This window comes from Schistocerca nitens, chromosome 9, assembly GCF_023898315.1.
Source record: "Schistocerca nitens isolate TAMUIC-IGC-003100 chromosome 9, iqSchNite1.1, whole genome shotgun sequence".
NCBI lineage: Eukaryota > Metazoa > Arthropoda > Insecta > Orthoptera > Acrididae > Schistocerca > Schistocerca nitens.
This window is the reverse complement of record NC_064622.1, coordinates 343,280,153-343,296,966: the sequence shown is the minus strand read 5'-3', so window position 1 is coordinate 343,296,966 and position 16,814 is coordinate 343,280,153. Positions and strand designations below refer to the sequence as shown.

Here is a 16,814-nt window from a genome sequence, read left to right as displayed (position 1 = left end):
ATATTTAACAATTTAATTATTTGAATTGAATAGAAAAATATCCAAATAATGAGCTAAGTGACACTCAGGGATTACCATTCTACTGACAGAATGGAGCAGCACATCAAAAACTGCCCTCTCTTTAGTGAATTAAAGTAGCTTGGAGTCCTTCAAAGTCAATTTTCTAGAGAATTTTTGAGAATTGCATTGAACTGTAGGTATTCGAACATAAAAAACTACAAAAATCGGACTGCCATATGGCCTCCACGTAAGCCAGCAACAATAAGATACGTGAGACATGCTAAGCACAAGACCAAGCACCAAAATGACAGACTTCACGAGTCAGGCATTACCTGCCACAGCAGTAAGGCCAGCCAGCTGCAGCCACAATATCTGTGATATTCTAGTTCAGAAGTGTAGTCTAACGTTCAAAGGTTCACTGTTCTCGACTAACTGCACAGCACTACGGTTCAGTCATGCCTAGATTCAACATGCTCCGAAATATAGTCACATGACGGCCCTGTTAACACAGTGCAACTGCCTTGGATGTGAGCGAAGTACACTGAAGTGAAAAAATTCATGGCGCACCTCATAAAATCGTGTCAGACCTCCTTCGGCCCAGTGTAGTGTAGCAACTTAATGCGGCTTTGACTCAACACATCAATGGAAGTCCCCTGCAGAAATGTTGCCTCTATAGGTCTCCACAACTGCGAAAGTGTTACCGTTGCAGATTTTGTGCAGGAACTGACCTCTCGATTACATTCCACAAATGTCCGACGGTATTCAAGTCGGGCAATCCAGGTGGCCAAATCATTTCCTCAAATTGTTTGGAACGTTCTTCAAGCCAGTCGTAAACAATTGCAGCATGGTGATGCAGTGCATGGCCTGGTGGCACAGTACAATTTCATGAGAACTCCATGAATGGCTGCAAATGGTCTCCAAATAACTGAACATAATTAATTCCAGTCAATGACCAGTTCGGTTGGACCAGAGGACCCAGCCCACTCCATGTAAACACTGCCCACACCATTATAGAGCCACCACCAGCTTGCACAGTGCCTTGTTGATAACTTGGATCCATGGCTTCATGGGGTCTGTGCAACACCAACATGCCATCAGCTCTTACCAACTAAAATCGGATTATCTGACCAGACCACAGGTTTCCAGTCATCTAGGGTCCAACTGATACAGTCACGAGCCCACGAGAGGCACTGCAGGTGATAATGTAATGTTAGCAAAGGCTCTCACATTGGTCGTCTGCTGCCATAGCCCATTAACGGCCAATTTTGTTCGCCACACTGTCCTAACGGAGACATTAGTCACACATCCCTCTTTGATTTCTGTGGTTATTTCATTAAGTGTTGCTTGTCTTTACAACTCTATAGCAAACACTGCTACTCTCAGTCTTTAAGTGGAGGCCATTTGCCGCTGTGTTGTCCGAAGTGAGAGGTAATGCCTGAAATTTGGTATTCTTGGCACATTCTTCACAATGTGGTTCTTGGAATACTGAGTTCTCTAACAATTTCCACAATGAAATGTCTACACATCTAGCTCCAACTACCATTCTGTATTCAAAGTCTGTTAATTCCTATCACGTGGCTATAATCACACCAGAAACCTTTTCACATGAATAACTTGAGTACAAATGATAGATCCGCCAATGCATTGCCCTTTTATACCCTGTGTATGTGACACAACTGTCATCTATATGTGTGCATACTCCTATCCCATGACTTTTGTCACCTCAGTGTAATCACAAAACTTCCACTGACAGACCCATAGGAGCTGCTGAAAGAAGATGTTGTGTGGTGGCTATCACCTGCAAGTACGCAATGATTGCAGCTGCTGCTGTACAATGAGGAGCTGGGAATCTGAAAACCAGCTCAATTCTAGCAGCACCTCTGCTTGTTGACAGATCCACATATGCCTGACAAATTCCTGCACTATACATGGGTATCACACTTGCCAGAAACTCACTGCACCAACTGTCAACAACACATGAACTGTAGTTGAACAAGCATGCACAAACTGTGGATAGCAGTTCAAAGGTGCAGCTTCAAAGGAGTTTAAGACAGTGGGGGCTTTTTATCATACCATTAGAAGCTGCAAGGTACGATATGTTCTTTTTTTTTATTTTTTATTTTTCAGGTGAAAGCCATACTGTCACACTGCAGTGTCACACTGCAGTGTCCCACTGGCAACTTTGATCTGATGTTGCCCCTTCCAAGCAGCCTTGATTCACTACCCAACCAAATTTAAAGGGGTAGTCCAAAGACTCCACTGTATGACCTTACTTCCGGCAACATTGTTAACCTGTCAATCACTGTCAGGCATTAGAGAAAGTTGTGAGAAACAAGTAGGGCCAACAAGATCCACATGCAGATGTGTAGACTGTGTGTTGGGAGTAACAAAGTTTTGAAACAGTGCCTGTACATGATGTGTCACTCTGCACTTCTGGCAGGGCACACATATTTCGGTCCATGAGCAGCAATCTTTCTGGGGAAAAAATAAATAAATAAATAAATAAAAAATAAAAAATGCTGGGTCACCAGTGCCTTCATAGCACAGATGCTATGCAAGGACTTGATTACACAGCAGTGTAGTTACCTGTGTATGTACTGCTGCAGCCAGCCTGTGGCTTCATCACAGCAGACTGCTACAACACCTGATAGTGGTACACACTGCAATTTCCGACATTTCTTGCAGCAAGTCCTTCAGTTCTGCATTATTGTCCTGTGTCATTTTTAGCCTGTTGAAATCTATTGGATCAGGTATGGCATAGGCTCAAGACAGTGCATCAGCAACCACTATTTGGCACTACTGGTTTGTGAATGTTGGTCATGAACTATGCAATAAAATTTACATGGTTTAGTTTTAATGGCCAAAATGTGAACATCAGCAGTTGATGGCCTGTGCATAAGGTCAGACTTAGCCTTTGACCATAAACCAAAAACATTTTATGGATACACAGACATCCAGGAGCTCTGTATAAAATGATTGGCTAGAGTACTGTTTTTGAGTTGGCTTTTTTGATGAGAAAACCTAAGGATATCCAGGCTCCGTTGATGTGCAGCTGCAAAATCACACTCACTGAACATGCTAAAACATCTGAAAAGGTCTCCAACGGGATGTGTGAGCAGTGCAACTTGTGCAAGACTCATCTGACACTCTCCAAAGTCTTCTGTATGTCTTTAATCCATTAAATGATGTGCAATTATGCACTGTGGTGGCAACTGGGACTTCCTCAACTTTGGCAGTGAGGCAGGTAAAGATAATAGAAGTTTAACTGCACAATTCTCATTCTGTTGTTGGCACTAGATAATCTCTCAGGACAGATGTAGTGCTGATATAGCATTTGTATATCAACAAAAATAATCAATTTGTGAAAATATAATGTAATTGGATGCATATAAATCTACTCACCAAGCGGCTCCAGGAGCATACACATATAAACATACTTAAATTTGCAAGTGTTCATAGCCAGTGACTACGTCTCCTGGCACAAGGGTTGAAGGGTTAAAGGGAAGGAAGTGGGGTGAAGCAAAAGGACGCTGAGATTTAGGAAATGGGGAGTTCCAAAAAGTTGACCAGGATCCCGGATCAGGTGGGACTTTCCAGATGGGATAAGAAGGAAAGCTTGGTGAATGGATTTTGTATCTATCCAATTACATTATGATACCATATTTTGCGAGATTATGCTTATTACAAAGTTTAACATGATGAAAAACTTCTCAAAGGTAGCATTTGTGTTATTTTGCACATGATGATGCTACTAATACACATCAGTGTAGGTGAAACAGAGATCTAAGCCCCTTAGCACCTTACCAACAAACCACTGAAAAGTCTGTGCAGCACTGCACAGCCCATACAACATGTAGGGTAATTCATTATCTCCAAACATATTGTGATAGTTATTTTGTGTCTAGCTTCTGTGCTCAATGGGATCTGTTTGTAGATCTTGACAACCAGTGTAAGAAAAACTGCATGCCAGAAAGATGACAATTACGTAAAATCTCCAATGTGTCACACCAGGCACTTGGGAACTGTCCGAGCATTCAGTGATCTATAATTACAGCACAGATACAAGTCAAATGGCTTATTTGCCACCAAATGGCAGCTGTGATGCCTATGTGCTTTCCAATGGCCGTGCTATCCCTTCCTGAAAGATTGTATCAAACTGCACCTTGGATACCCAGAATCTGTTTCAACAACTATGCTGCCACAACAGCCAGAGACAGCAGCCATGAGTGCATGAGATTTGCTACTGTTCAACGCGTGTTTACCTTCTACTTCAGAAGAAGATCTTTGGCCGAAAGATAAAATGTATAGTAGTCTTTCTGTTGTGCCTGTCTGTGGCTCAAATGTCTCCTCTATATAGTGAGTAGCAATCTAGCCTTTTCATAATATTGCTGTTCTTCATATCCACCAGATGATTTCGAATCTGATTTGTCATACATTTCTTCTGTGTCAACTTCGAGTAATCTCTGTAATTGTCTTTCATTTTCTTCATGTGTACACATATTGTTGATTGAGTTGTTAGCCTATAGTGACAGAAAGTAAACCGACTCCAAGACTTTTATTTTTCTTGGAAAGCAATTACAATAACTGTAATAAATAACAATGAGTTCACTTAATATAACATGAAATGCAATGAAAATGAAATGCCTGTGAAATTTAAAAAATTGACGCTCTGTATTATTTTGATTTTTGTCACACTAGGACTGGTGCGGAATGTCTCTAACACCCCAGTGTATGAGACAATTCAATTTATTAACAAGGGTAACTAGAATTTAATGTTTTATAATTTAATTATTCACATAAATGTTACAAAGCTAACAGGCGATTTAGAAAATTATGAAAGTTTAATAATACGGGCAGTTTTTAAAGTTTGGGGTGTCCCCACCACCCCACACCTACACAAAAAGGGTTAAGCTAGCAGAGTGAGAAGACAACATATGTTGTTCCTTTAATCATTGCTGTCCTGCAGGTATTTTGTATCGGCCACTTTCCGCACAAATTCTCCCATTCTTTCATTGTGAATGCAGTAAGTTTAATTCCTCTATGATGAGCAGTGTTGTATATCCCTTGTCTCCTTGTAAATGGGCACGGCTGCACTAAGTCTCTATTCACATGAAAGCCTTTTCTTTATAGAACTGCCTCATGAAGCCCCACAATATATTCCTGCCACACCCAAATAATTTTATGCTTTGATGGGGATTTAATCTAGACAAGCTGTCTTTCCAGCTTTGATTCTCTTCAGCACTGTTAACCCTTCCCATTATCAATCCCATATTATGGTCTATTGGCATCACTTTTTCTGAGAAGATTCTTTGGTTTTCTTCATTCAGAAGTTTCTCAAAGTAATATTTTCAATGTTCTTCAACCTCACCATCATCTTTGAACAGAGATCCTACTTTGGTAATTTGACTGTGTAATGTGAGTAAATCCTTGTCTGTGGTCTACACTATTCCAAAAAAGGGCGTGTGTTGCTTTTGTCTGCAGTTTTTCACAGCTTTCATTCAAGGCAGCTGCATTCACTTTTCTCATTGGTCTTTTTGCATTTTGTTAACCGCCTTGTGCAACTGTTGGTCCTTGGCTGCTTAAGTTTCGCCCTACCTCTTCCTGTTTTTTTTTTTTTTTTTTTGTTTTTTTTTTTATCAACAGCACAACCTCTCCCTGAGGTTTCTGCCAACACTTCTTATGCACACTTTTAATGATGCCTATTTTTATCTTTCACTACTTTTGTAACTTCCCCAGAAGTTGTATTTTGGTTAATATCTTTCCCTTGGTGCTACCTCTACTATTTCTATAGTTTAGCCTGTGTGCATTCTCAGTAAACTAGAATTAAATATTCTGCAACAGAAGTTTCATAAATCAGTTCTATAATTGACAGTTATTAACATTTCAAGAATGTACTTTTGAAGGGATTTTTAAGAACATACAAATGTCTCAGCTACCACTCCTAGCATACACTCCAGAGAGCACTGTCCATGAAAATAGTACATAATAAATCCACTGGGTGAATTCGTGGTGCTTGCTCTTTATGCTGTAATTAAGTTACTTTCAGCCACTGAACACACCATACAAATAATACTTTAATAAGTATTTTGCATACTTATTTAAGAGACAAAATCACAAGCATACATACCAACACAATTATCACACAAGCTGCAATGCGAAGCTCTTGGTGGCCGAAATATTTTGCACGTGAAACAATATTTCAACTTCACCGTCTGTCCTCGTACGAGAACTTCCTTTGTCCTTGGAGGTGGTCGATATGTGGGAGAGTTTGCACTGTTGGGAACTTCTGGCAAAGAAAACATAGCATTAAAGCCATTTCAATACATTAATAATAATAATAATAAAGTAGAAAGGAAGGAGGAAGGGGATTTATCGACATAAAAAACCTACATGATGGACAGGTAGACAATTTAAGAAAATTCTTTATAGAATGAGCAGAAACTAGCAAAATACACAAAGCAATCACTCATATAAATACATCGGCTACACCATTGCAATTTCATAACCACTTCTACAACCCTTTAGATCACGTAACATCAACAGATACGAAGAAAGTAAATTGGAAAAAGAAAACACTACATGGCAAGTACCCGTATCATCTAACACAGCCACACATCGATCAAGACACATCCAACACATGGCTAAGAAAAGGCAATATATACAGTGAGACGGAAGGATTCGTGATTGCAATACAGGATCAAACAATAAACACCAGATATTACAGCAAGCATATTATTAAAGATCCCAATACAACAGATAAATGCAGACTTTGCAAACAACAAATAGAAACAGTAGACCACATCACAAGCGGGTGTACAATACTAGCAAATACAGAATACCCCAGAAGACATGACAATGTAGCAAAAATAATACATCAACTACTTGCCATACAACATAAACTAATAAAACAACACGTTCCCGCATACAAGTATGCACCACAAAATGTACTGGAGAGTGATGAATACAAATTATACTGGAACAGGACCATTATAACAGATAAAACAGCACCACATAACAAACCTGACATCATACTCACCAATAAAAAGAAGAAATTAACACAACTAATCGAAATATCCATACCCAATACAGCAAATATACAGAAGAAAACAGGAGAAAAAATTGAAAAATACATCCAACTGGCTGAGGAAGTCAAGGACATGGGGCATCAGGATAAAGTTGACATTATACCAATTATACTATCAACTACAGGAGTCATACCACACAATATACACCAGTACATCAACACAATACAGCTACATCCAAATTTATATATACAACTACAGAAATCTGTAATTATTGATACATGTTCAATTACCAGAAAGTTCCTAAATTCAATGTAACATATACCGTACAGTTAAAAGGAAGTCACGCTTGATCAAGGTCCGCGTCACTTTCCATTTTTAACCAGACATAATGTCTGAGAAAGGAAAGAAATAATATAGGTATACACTGAAACATCAACAGCACGTTTCCCTGCATTTTAACTACTACTGATAATGGTTGAATTTAGAAGTAATTTAAAAATATGTCAATTCAATAATAATGATACTAAAATATCTTCATATGATAAAAATAAAATTTTTCAGATGAAACAATAATGGTTGGATGTGAGTTCTGTAGGGAGGAGGAAAGGAGGGGATGGGGAGTAAAAGGAAGAACAGCAAATCAGTATAATCTAAGACACAATTATATGTGGAGCACCAGACCTAAAGCTTGAAAAAGAATGAGTCATTGTACTCATTAGTATAAAACTGATGATGCAAGTATAATCATCAAGCCTAATGCACTAACTTCAATAAATTGGAATGTAAATATTATTGCATGAAAATCAATAAGCGATTTTCTGCAAATGGACTCTCAATGAAATAAGATAAAAAAACATGAGGCCTATATGCATTTCAGTATTGCACACTGCCTGATCATACCATTAGAAATAATGTATGTGGGTAAATCAATAAATGGAACTATGTTTTAAATTCTGGTATGTCTGTATTGACAAGAAAGTGAAATGGAAGTCATGTTATAGACCATCTTAAAAGTCTAACCCTTCAATTTTTACATTACAGATACCACAGTTTGGAGATGAAAATATCAAAATGTTGACTTACTTTCCTGTTTTCATTCACTACTGTCTCATGACGACATATTCTGGGACAAATCATCACTGAGGAAAGAAGGATTTGTTGCACAGAAGTGTGTAATTATGATAACAGGTGGTGTCTATTCCAGAAATCCTCGCAGACAGCACCAAACATTTGGTCGTACTGACAACAGCATCTTAGTACATCAAACCAGTCTCAGGACTGAAGACCACAACAACAACAACGAAACTTTCTATCAATAATCAATCAATTTGAAAATAACAATAACATAGACAAATATAACACTATAAGATGGCACCATTTACACTATTACTCAGTCTTGACATGGCACATGAAGATATGAGATATTAAACCAAAAAAGTCTGAGACAACAAATCTTATGGGTCATGTAAATGGGCAGCATTTTGCCATGTTAGCCAAATGCTTGACATTGTCTTTAACATGCTCTTATTTTCCAGGATAGTGTGCACCTAGTTATGAACACAGGAATAAATAGTGCAAATTTATCAACAATATTTTACAGTATGTTTGGAATCCATATAGTGAGCAAAATTCAGACCACAACTCACAGCTCCTTATTAAGATAATGGGTTATAAAATGAAATACTCTGGATCACAAACAATTCACAACCTGACTGGAAACAAAAAATACACCTTGTCTCAATCAAAGCAAGGAAACCTCAGAAAAAATGCAGCTTACACGATTTTGAGAAATACAGGCCACAGACCATTTCAAAAATGACAGAGCAAACTATGATAGTTTCAAATTTGTACTTAAAATGTGACAGAATAGCACAACAAAGTTACAGCAGAGAGATGTCTATGAGAGCCCAAATTCAAAATTATGTGTAGAGTCAAAATTTACTTCCATATTGTCATAAAAGGAAGCCAAAGTCTAGGGGGTGTACTGAGGTTCGTCATCACATCCTGGAAGTGCATAGGGTGCAGACAATGCCATTTCTAGCCACTATGGAATGTATGCCATCATTTTAAGAAGTTACCATAAGCAACAAACTACAGTATTCTTACAAGATGAGAGCTTATATGCACTTAAAGTCTAACAATCACATGATGATCAGACAATTTTCAACATTATTGCTTATGCAACACCGTCTTGTCATTACTGAATCACAAAGTAATGTACATGGCTGTTTTTTCCCTAATTAAACTATTTGCTAATTTAATTCAGGTGCTCAATTCTTATAAAACTGTTTTATTTATTAATGATATGAATATAATAGAGGGAAACATTCCATGTGGGAAAAATATATCTAAAAACAAAGATGATGTGACTTACCGAACCGAAAGATATGTTTTATTTATTAGTTACAACCCACTTAAGCAGCTCTGAACTAGCATGAATTTCATTCAGAAACTTGTGAGCAATGTTCATTTGGTAATTCTTTTGGTTGCTACTCAATGAATTAGGGACAAATTTTGGTGCTAAATGTTTCTGGAGAAGTGGAGTCCAAATCCCTATGTACCCATCCAGATTTAAATTTTACCTAGTTTCCATTAGTTTCAGGATAGTTCTTATTTAGATGATTCAGCTAAGTCCATTCCTTTCCTTCTCTCATTCTGAGGTTGCGGTCTGTCTCAGGGGATCTTGTTGCAGGTGTGGTGTGTAACCCTATCCTTCCTACCTTCTTACTTACTGAATGATCCTAACAAGAGAGGTGTTGTTCGGAAGCAAAGCAAGCCCAAAATGGACACAAAGCTTTGCATGAAGCCAAGGGGGAGGGGAGAGATGTCTATGAGAGTCCAAATAGTATAGCAAGAAACGTGAGATGAAGCTTTCAAAGCAGAATATGAAAGCGAACTCCAAGAAGTAGCAGAACTTGCCTAAAATTGGCGTTCAAGGGAGTTACCAAAAAAGGAAGCATAAGACGAGTGACTGGACACACAGCACCATCAGCAAGCTTTTTCGCACAGGATAATACCACACTGCAATGACTGATGCAATTTGGCAGCTTCTGCGTACAGATTCTGAACTGGCATATCCTGTGAAGATAGACCTTGTTAAGATGACATAAAATGGATCATTGTGCAGATAAATATACTTTACATCCATAGCACAGCTTCACTGAACCAATTATCAACAAAAATCACCATCTGGCCACTCCGCATGAGGTATCACTTACAATGAAAAGGACATTCAAAGAATGGAAGCAGTGTGTTTCCAGATACAGTATACAGGAGGAGCTACACAGTTTTCTATTAAGTGTTAACCCACAAGAATTTTGTGGTTTTGATGAATGGAAGAGTAGTGTGATTGAGGTCAAAGGGTGGTGGAAGGAAATCCTTTTGCCACAGGTGTGTTTTTCAGTGGAAATGTGGATGTCTTTGTCTACACTCCCACAAGTAGAGGTGGTCGCAAGAGTGTTAAAATCATCTCTCAAGTAACCAGATTTGCTGAGAGCTGCAATAGACCACAAGATCATCTATCAACAAAAAGCCTGACATGCCCGGTGAGTGACAGTCGATAAGGGGTTGATTGCTCTAGCAATAAGGCCACAATTAGCACTGAGTCCTATGGTGCACTGTTCTCTCGAATAAAAGTGTGCACACAAACATTGAAAGTCTGGTCTTCCAAAAACTCTCAAATAAAGAGGAGCAGGTGGTATCATAAGCCCCACCTGTGCAGTGTATCCCATCCTCCAGCAAGCACCACAGGTATTTTACAAATAAAAAAACACAGGTAAACTCTGGCACTTCCACACAAAGCAGTCTGTGAGCAAGTGACAGCTTCCCTGTACCCACTGCGCTAAGGTATGGATGGTATGCAGCGCACAGAGGCTTTGAAGCGTTCTGAGAGTGTCTGAGCAGATGATGAAATTGAAAATCCTGTGTCACTGGATGTATTGCATTGCCTAATACAGGGCAAAGAGCTCTGCTGTAAATACTAAGCAGTGTTCCAGAATGCAATACCACAAAACTTCGGGACCAATGACATATATACACCCAACACCGTGGTCAGTCCAAGAACCATCAGTGTACACTATTGTGAAATTCCATGTGAAGGTTGTGAAACTGAAGGCTGGGGTAGTGTTCCTAGTAAGCAAATGAATGCCAAGGTGAGCACAAAGTCAAGGTGGTGAAGGGTTCATACCCACTGGGAAAGTTGCTCCCCGCCGCCGTTGGATAAGCAGCTGCCAGCAGCAAGTCATATACTCTTAGCTGACTTATTTGTTACATAGATTAATTCTTAATTTCTTTGCGTGTTTTTGGGTACTTGCATTGTTTAATTCATAAATTTTGGGTGTATTATAGTATTTGAGAGTTGTAGCATCGCGTTTTAGTACCTGAATAGTGTAAAATCGCGTAGTCTCCTTCCGCTGCCGAGCAGTGTGTCAGCAGTGCGCAAGTAGCAGCATTACTGCATTTACTAGGCAATCTTGTATTTTAATAACCGTTTAAATTTTGTGTCGAATTGTTTGTGCTCTCTGTAGATTAGTTCAGACGTTCCCTTAGGGATATGGCATCAAGAGAGGGGAAGAAAACCAATGTGCACTCCGTCTGCATCCCGGGGGGAGTCATTCCAGATGTGGAAATGGGTCCTTCTGGATGCCATGAAGGGTACAGGGTGCACCCATCTGCAGGTCGTCACTCATGTCGGCACCAATGATGTGTGTCGCTATGGATTGGAGGAAATCCTCTCTGGCTTCCGGTGGCTATCTGATTTGGTGAAGACTGCCAGTCTCGCTAGTGGGATGAAAGCAGAGCTCACCATCTGCAGCATCGTAGACAGGACTGACTGTGGACCTTTGGTACAGAGCTGAGTGGAGGGTCTGAATCAGAGGCTGACACGGTTCTGCGACCGTGTGGGCTGCAGATTCCTCGACTTGCACCATACGGTGGTGAGGTTTCGGGTTCCACTGGATAGGTCAGGAGTCCACTACATGCAGCAGGTGGCTACACGGGTAGCAAGGGTTGTGTGGTGTGGACTGGACAGTTTTTTAGGTTAGATGGCCTCGCGCAAGTACAGAAAGGGCAACAGCCTCAAAGGGTGCGGGGCAAAGTCAGGGCATGTGGGGACCAAGCAGCAATTGGTATTGTAATTGTAAACTGTCGAAGCTGCATTGGTAAAGTACCAGAACTTCAAGCGCTGATAGAAAGCACCGAAGCTGAAACCGTTATAGGTACAGAAAGCTGGCTGAAGCCAGAGATAAATTCTATCGAAATTTTTACAAAGGCACAGACGGTGTTTAGAAAGGATAGATTGCATGCAACCAGTGGTGGCGTGTTTGTCGCTGTTAGTAGTAGTTTATCCTGTAGTGAAGTAGAAGTGGATAGTTCCTGTGAATTATTATGGGTGGAGGTTACACTCAACAACAGAGCTAGGTTAATGATTGGCTCCTTTTACCGACCTCCTGACTCAGCAGCATTAGTGGCAGAACAACTGAGAGAAAATTTGGAATACATTTCACATAAATTTTCTCAGCATGTTATACACTTAGGTGGAGATTTCAATTTACCAGATATAGACTGGGACACTCAGATGTTTAGGACGGGTGGTAGGGACAGAGCATCAAGTGACATTATACTGAGTGCACTATCCGAAAATTACCTCGAGCAATTAAACAGAGAACTGAATCGTGGACATTACATCTTGGACCTACTGATAACAAACAGACCTGAACTTTTTGACTCTGTATGTGCAGAACAGGGAATCAGTGATCATAAGGCCATTGCAGCATCCCTGAATATGGAAGTAAATAGGAATATAAAAAAAGGGAGGACGATTTATCTGTTTTGCAAGAGTAATAGAAGGCAGATTTCAGACTACCTAACAGATCAAAATGAAAATTTCTGGTCCGACACAGAGAATATTGAGTGTTTATGGAAAAAGTTCAAGGCAATCACAAAATGCGTTTTAGACAGATACGTGCCAAGTAAAACTGTGAGGGACAGGAAAAACCCACCGTGGTTCAACAACAAAGTTGGGAAACTACTGCGAAAGCAAAGAGAGCTTCACTGCAAGTTTAAACGCAGCCAAAATCTCTCAGACAAACAGAAGCTAAACGATGTCAAAGTTAGCGTAAGGAGGGCTATGCGTGAAGCGTTCAGTGAATTTGAAAGTAAAATTCTATGTACTGACTTGACAGAAAATCCTAGGAAGTTCTGGTCTTACGCTAAATCAGTAAGTGGCTCGAAACAGCATATCCAGACTCTCTGGGATGATGATGGCACTGAAACAGAGGATGACACGTGTAAAGCTGAAATACTAAACACCTTTTTCCAAAGCTGTTTCACAGAGGAAGACCGCACTGCAGTTCCTTCTCTAAATCCTCGCACAAACAAAAAAATGGCTGACATCGAAATAAGTGTCCAAGGAGTAGAAAAGCAACTGGAATCACTCAGAGAAAAGTCCACTGGACCTGACGGGATACCAATTCCATTATACACAGAGTACGCGAAAGAACTTCCCCCCCTTCTAAGAGCCCTGTACCACAAGTCTCTAGAAGAACGGAAGGTTCCAAATGATTGGAAAAGAGCACAGGAAGAAGGGTCATCGAGGAGATGCGCAAAACTATAGACCTATATCTCTGACGTCAATCTGTTGTAGAATTTTAGAACATGTTTTTTGCTCACGTATCACGTCGTTTCTGGAAACTCAGAATCTACTCTGTAGGAATCAACATCGGTTCCGCAAACAGCGATCGTGTGAGACCAACTTGCTTTATTTGTTCACGAGACCCAGAAAATGTTAGATACAGGCTCCCAGGTAGATGCCATTTTCCTTGACTTCCGGAAGGCGTTCGATACAGTTCCGCACTGTCGCCTGAGAAAGTAAGAGCCTACAGAATATCAGACCAGCTGTGTGAATGGATTGAAGAGTTTTTTGCAAACAGAACATCGCATTTTGTTCCCAATAGAGAGAAGTCTACAGATGTTAAAGCAACTTCTGGCGTGCCACAGGGGAGTGTTGTGGGACCATTTCTTTTCACAATATATATAAATGACCTAGTAGATAGTGTCGGAAGTTCCATGCGGCTTTTTGTGGATGATGCTGTAGTATACAGAGAAGTTGCAGTATTAGAAAATTGTAGCGAAATGCAGGAAGATCTGCAGCGGATAGGCACTTGGTGCAGGGAGTGGCAACTGACCCTTAACATAGACAAATGTAATGTATTGCGAATACGTAGAAAGAAGGATACTTTATTGAATGATTATATGATAACGGAACAATCACTGGTAGCAGTTACTTCTGTAAAATATCTGGGAGTATGCGTGCGGAACGATTTGAAGTGGAATGATCATATAAAATTAATTGTTGGTAAGGCGGGTACCAGGTTGAGATCCATTGGGAGAGTCCTTAGAAAATGTAGTCCATCAACAAAGGAGGTAGCTTACAAAACTCTCGTTCGACCTATACTTGAGTATTGCTCATCAGTGTGGGATCCATACCAGATCCGGTTGACGGAGCAAACTCAAGTGGCAGACTCTGTTGTACAGGTTTCGAGAGGGTGCGTTTCTGCATGAGGTATCGAATATATTGCTTCCCCCTACTTATACCTCCCGAGAAGATCACGAATGTAAAATTAGAGAGAGTCGCGCGCGCACGGAGGCTTTCCGGCACTCGTTCTTCACACGAACCATACGCGACTGGAACAGGAAAGGGAGGTAATGACAGTGGCACGTAAAGTGCCCTCCGCCACACACCGTTGGGTGGCTTGCGGAGTATAAATGTAGATGTGGATGTAGTGTGAAGTTAAGCTGCCAGAGCAAGAGCTGAAAGAACTCCAGAAGGAACAGGGAGAGGCACGCACCCTGTACTGGCAATCAAAGGAGTTATCGAAGAAGAAGGCTCAGGATGGGTGGCACGCATGGCAGACAAACAGCACGCATATCTGCTGAAGAGAAAGTCACGGCAGTAGGACAGTGGTAGTTTGGTAGCCTCTGTATACAGGCTCTCAGCTGGTCTAGAGTACAAGGCAAGTGTGACCAAACCGATGCCCCGATGGTGGATAGTTTTGCAATAGCATAAGAGACGGATGTGCAGTTACATAAACGAAACACCCATAGTCTAGTTTCAAACAGACAGGGGACAGTTTCCTACTGAGCACGAGCCCCAGCAATGTTGTAGTTTCAACGAACAAAAGAGCAGCAGGCCCAAGATGTAAAGATGGTGGAAGAAATCAATTGTGCCACCAGAAATTCATACGAACAGTTTTGTCAGTGGAAAAACGAAAGCCACTGTTGATGCTCCACAAGTCGAGGCAATTGAGACATCGCTGAAGACGCTACTCAACAAGTCTGTCTGGAAAACTGCAATAGATGGCAAAATCGTCAACTAAAAGGAAGCCAGAGATCCACGGCGGGAGATGGGCCATTATAGGGTTAATGGCGATAGCAAAGAGGACAACGCTTAGGATGGAACCCTGAAGCGCACAATTTTCCTGGATGAAGGTGTCCAACAATACAGAACCCACACATACCTTGAAAACTCAGTCTCTTAAAACTTCCTGAAGAAAATGGGGCAGGTGGCCGGGGAACCCCACGTGTAGAGTGTACAGAGGACACCAGTCCTCCAGCAGGTGTCATAGGCTTTCTCTAAATTGAAAAACATGGCTGTAGTCTGGGATTTCCACAGAAAACCATTCATGACATGGGTGGACAAAGTGATGAGATGGTCAACTGCAGAACGCTGCACACAAAATCCACACTGTGCAGTGGTTAGTAAATTGCGAGACTCGAGCCACCGTACCAGATGAGCAGGAATCGTACATTCCATCACCTTGAAAACACAGCTGGGGAGAAAAATGAGGCAATAACTAGGAGGAAGGTGTTTTTCCTTACGGGTTTAGGTATGTGTATGACAGTGGCTTCACGCCAGTGTCTGGGAAACGTATTAAGCAGAAACTGCTTGCCCGCAAGAGAAATGTGCTGCGACATCTGAATGTGAACAGCACCTGACCATGTGACGGAGGATTGGGATGAAGTGAGAGTATGATCTAGCTCCTCATAGCAAAGGCGGCATTTCAGCACTCACAATTTGGAGAAGAGAAGGGTATCACCCGAGGCTCCTCCGCTCATTTCCAACGGAGGAAGGCAGGGTCATAGTGGGAGGTGCTCGAAATTTCTGCAAAATGGCGGTCCAAAATGTTGGAGATAGCAATAGAGTCCACAATGACAACATCTGCTACTGTCAGGATGACGGTTGGCCCACACAACGGAAGTGGAACTATTAAAAGAACTAGTGAATGAAATGCAGCTAGCTTTTTTGCTATTCCGAAGAATGCGACAACACTGTGCACACATCTGTTTATAATGAATGCAGTTTGCCATCGAAGGATGACAGTTAAAAACACAGAGAGCACATCTCCACACACAAATTGCACCGCAGCATGCCTCAGGCCATCAAAAGACTGGGACACAGAGTGGTACAGAGGAAGTGTGAGGAATGGAACGTCCTCCAGCGGTAAGGATAACATTTGTAAGATATTCCATCTGCTCATCACAACTGGGGAAATGTTGTTCATCAAAAGTTGCCAGGGAGGAGTAAAGCCTCCAGTTGACCTTAATAAGCTGTCATCTGGGGGTGTACGGAGTCAGCAAATGGATAGGACAGGGAAATCATCGCTCGAGTATGTGTGAGAGAGAATGAACCACTCAAGATGATGGGCAGGCTGAGCAGTGCAGAAGGATAGGTCCAAATGGGAATAGGTGTGTGTGACATCTGAAAAGAACATGGGTGCTCCTGTGTTAAGC

At 41.0% G+C, this 16,814-nt stretch overlaps 1 protein-coding gene across 3 annotated transcripts in view; it reads right to left on the bottom strand.

The window, feature by feature from the left end:
* Positions 1-16,814, bottom strand: part of LOC126203827 (palmitoyltransferase app-like) — a 395,567-nt gene that overhangs the window by 332,180 nt on the left and 46,573 nt on the right. For 2 of the 3 annotated variants that reach the window (XR_007540386.1, XM_049938196.1), the window contains exon 3: positions 6,128-6,286. Coding sequence is in view for 2 of the 3 variants with exons in the window: in XM_049938196.1 (XP_049794153.1) it covers positions 6,128-6,286 (159 nt within the window). In the remaining variant the exon portion in view is untranslated. The remainder of the gene's footprint in view (positions 1-6,127; positions 6,287-16,814) is intronic. The other variant, XM_049938197.1, reaches the window with a different exon arrangement.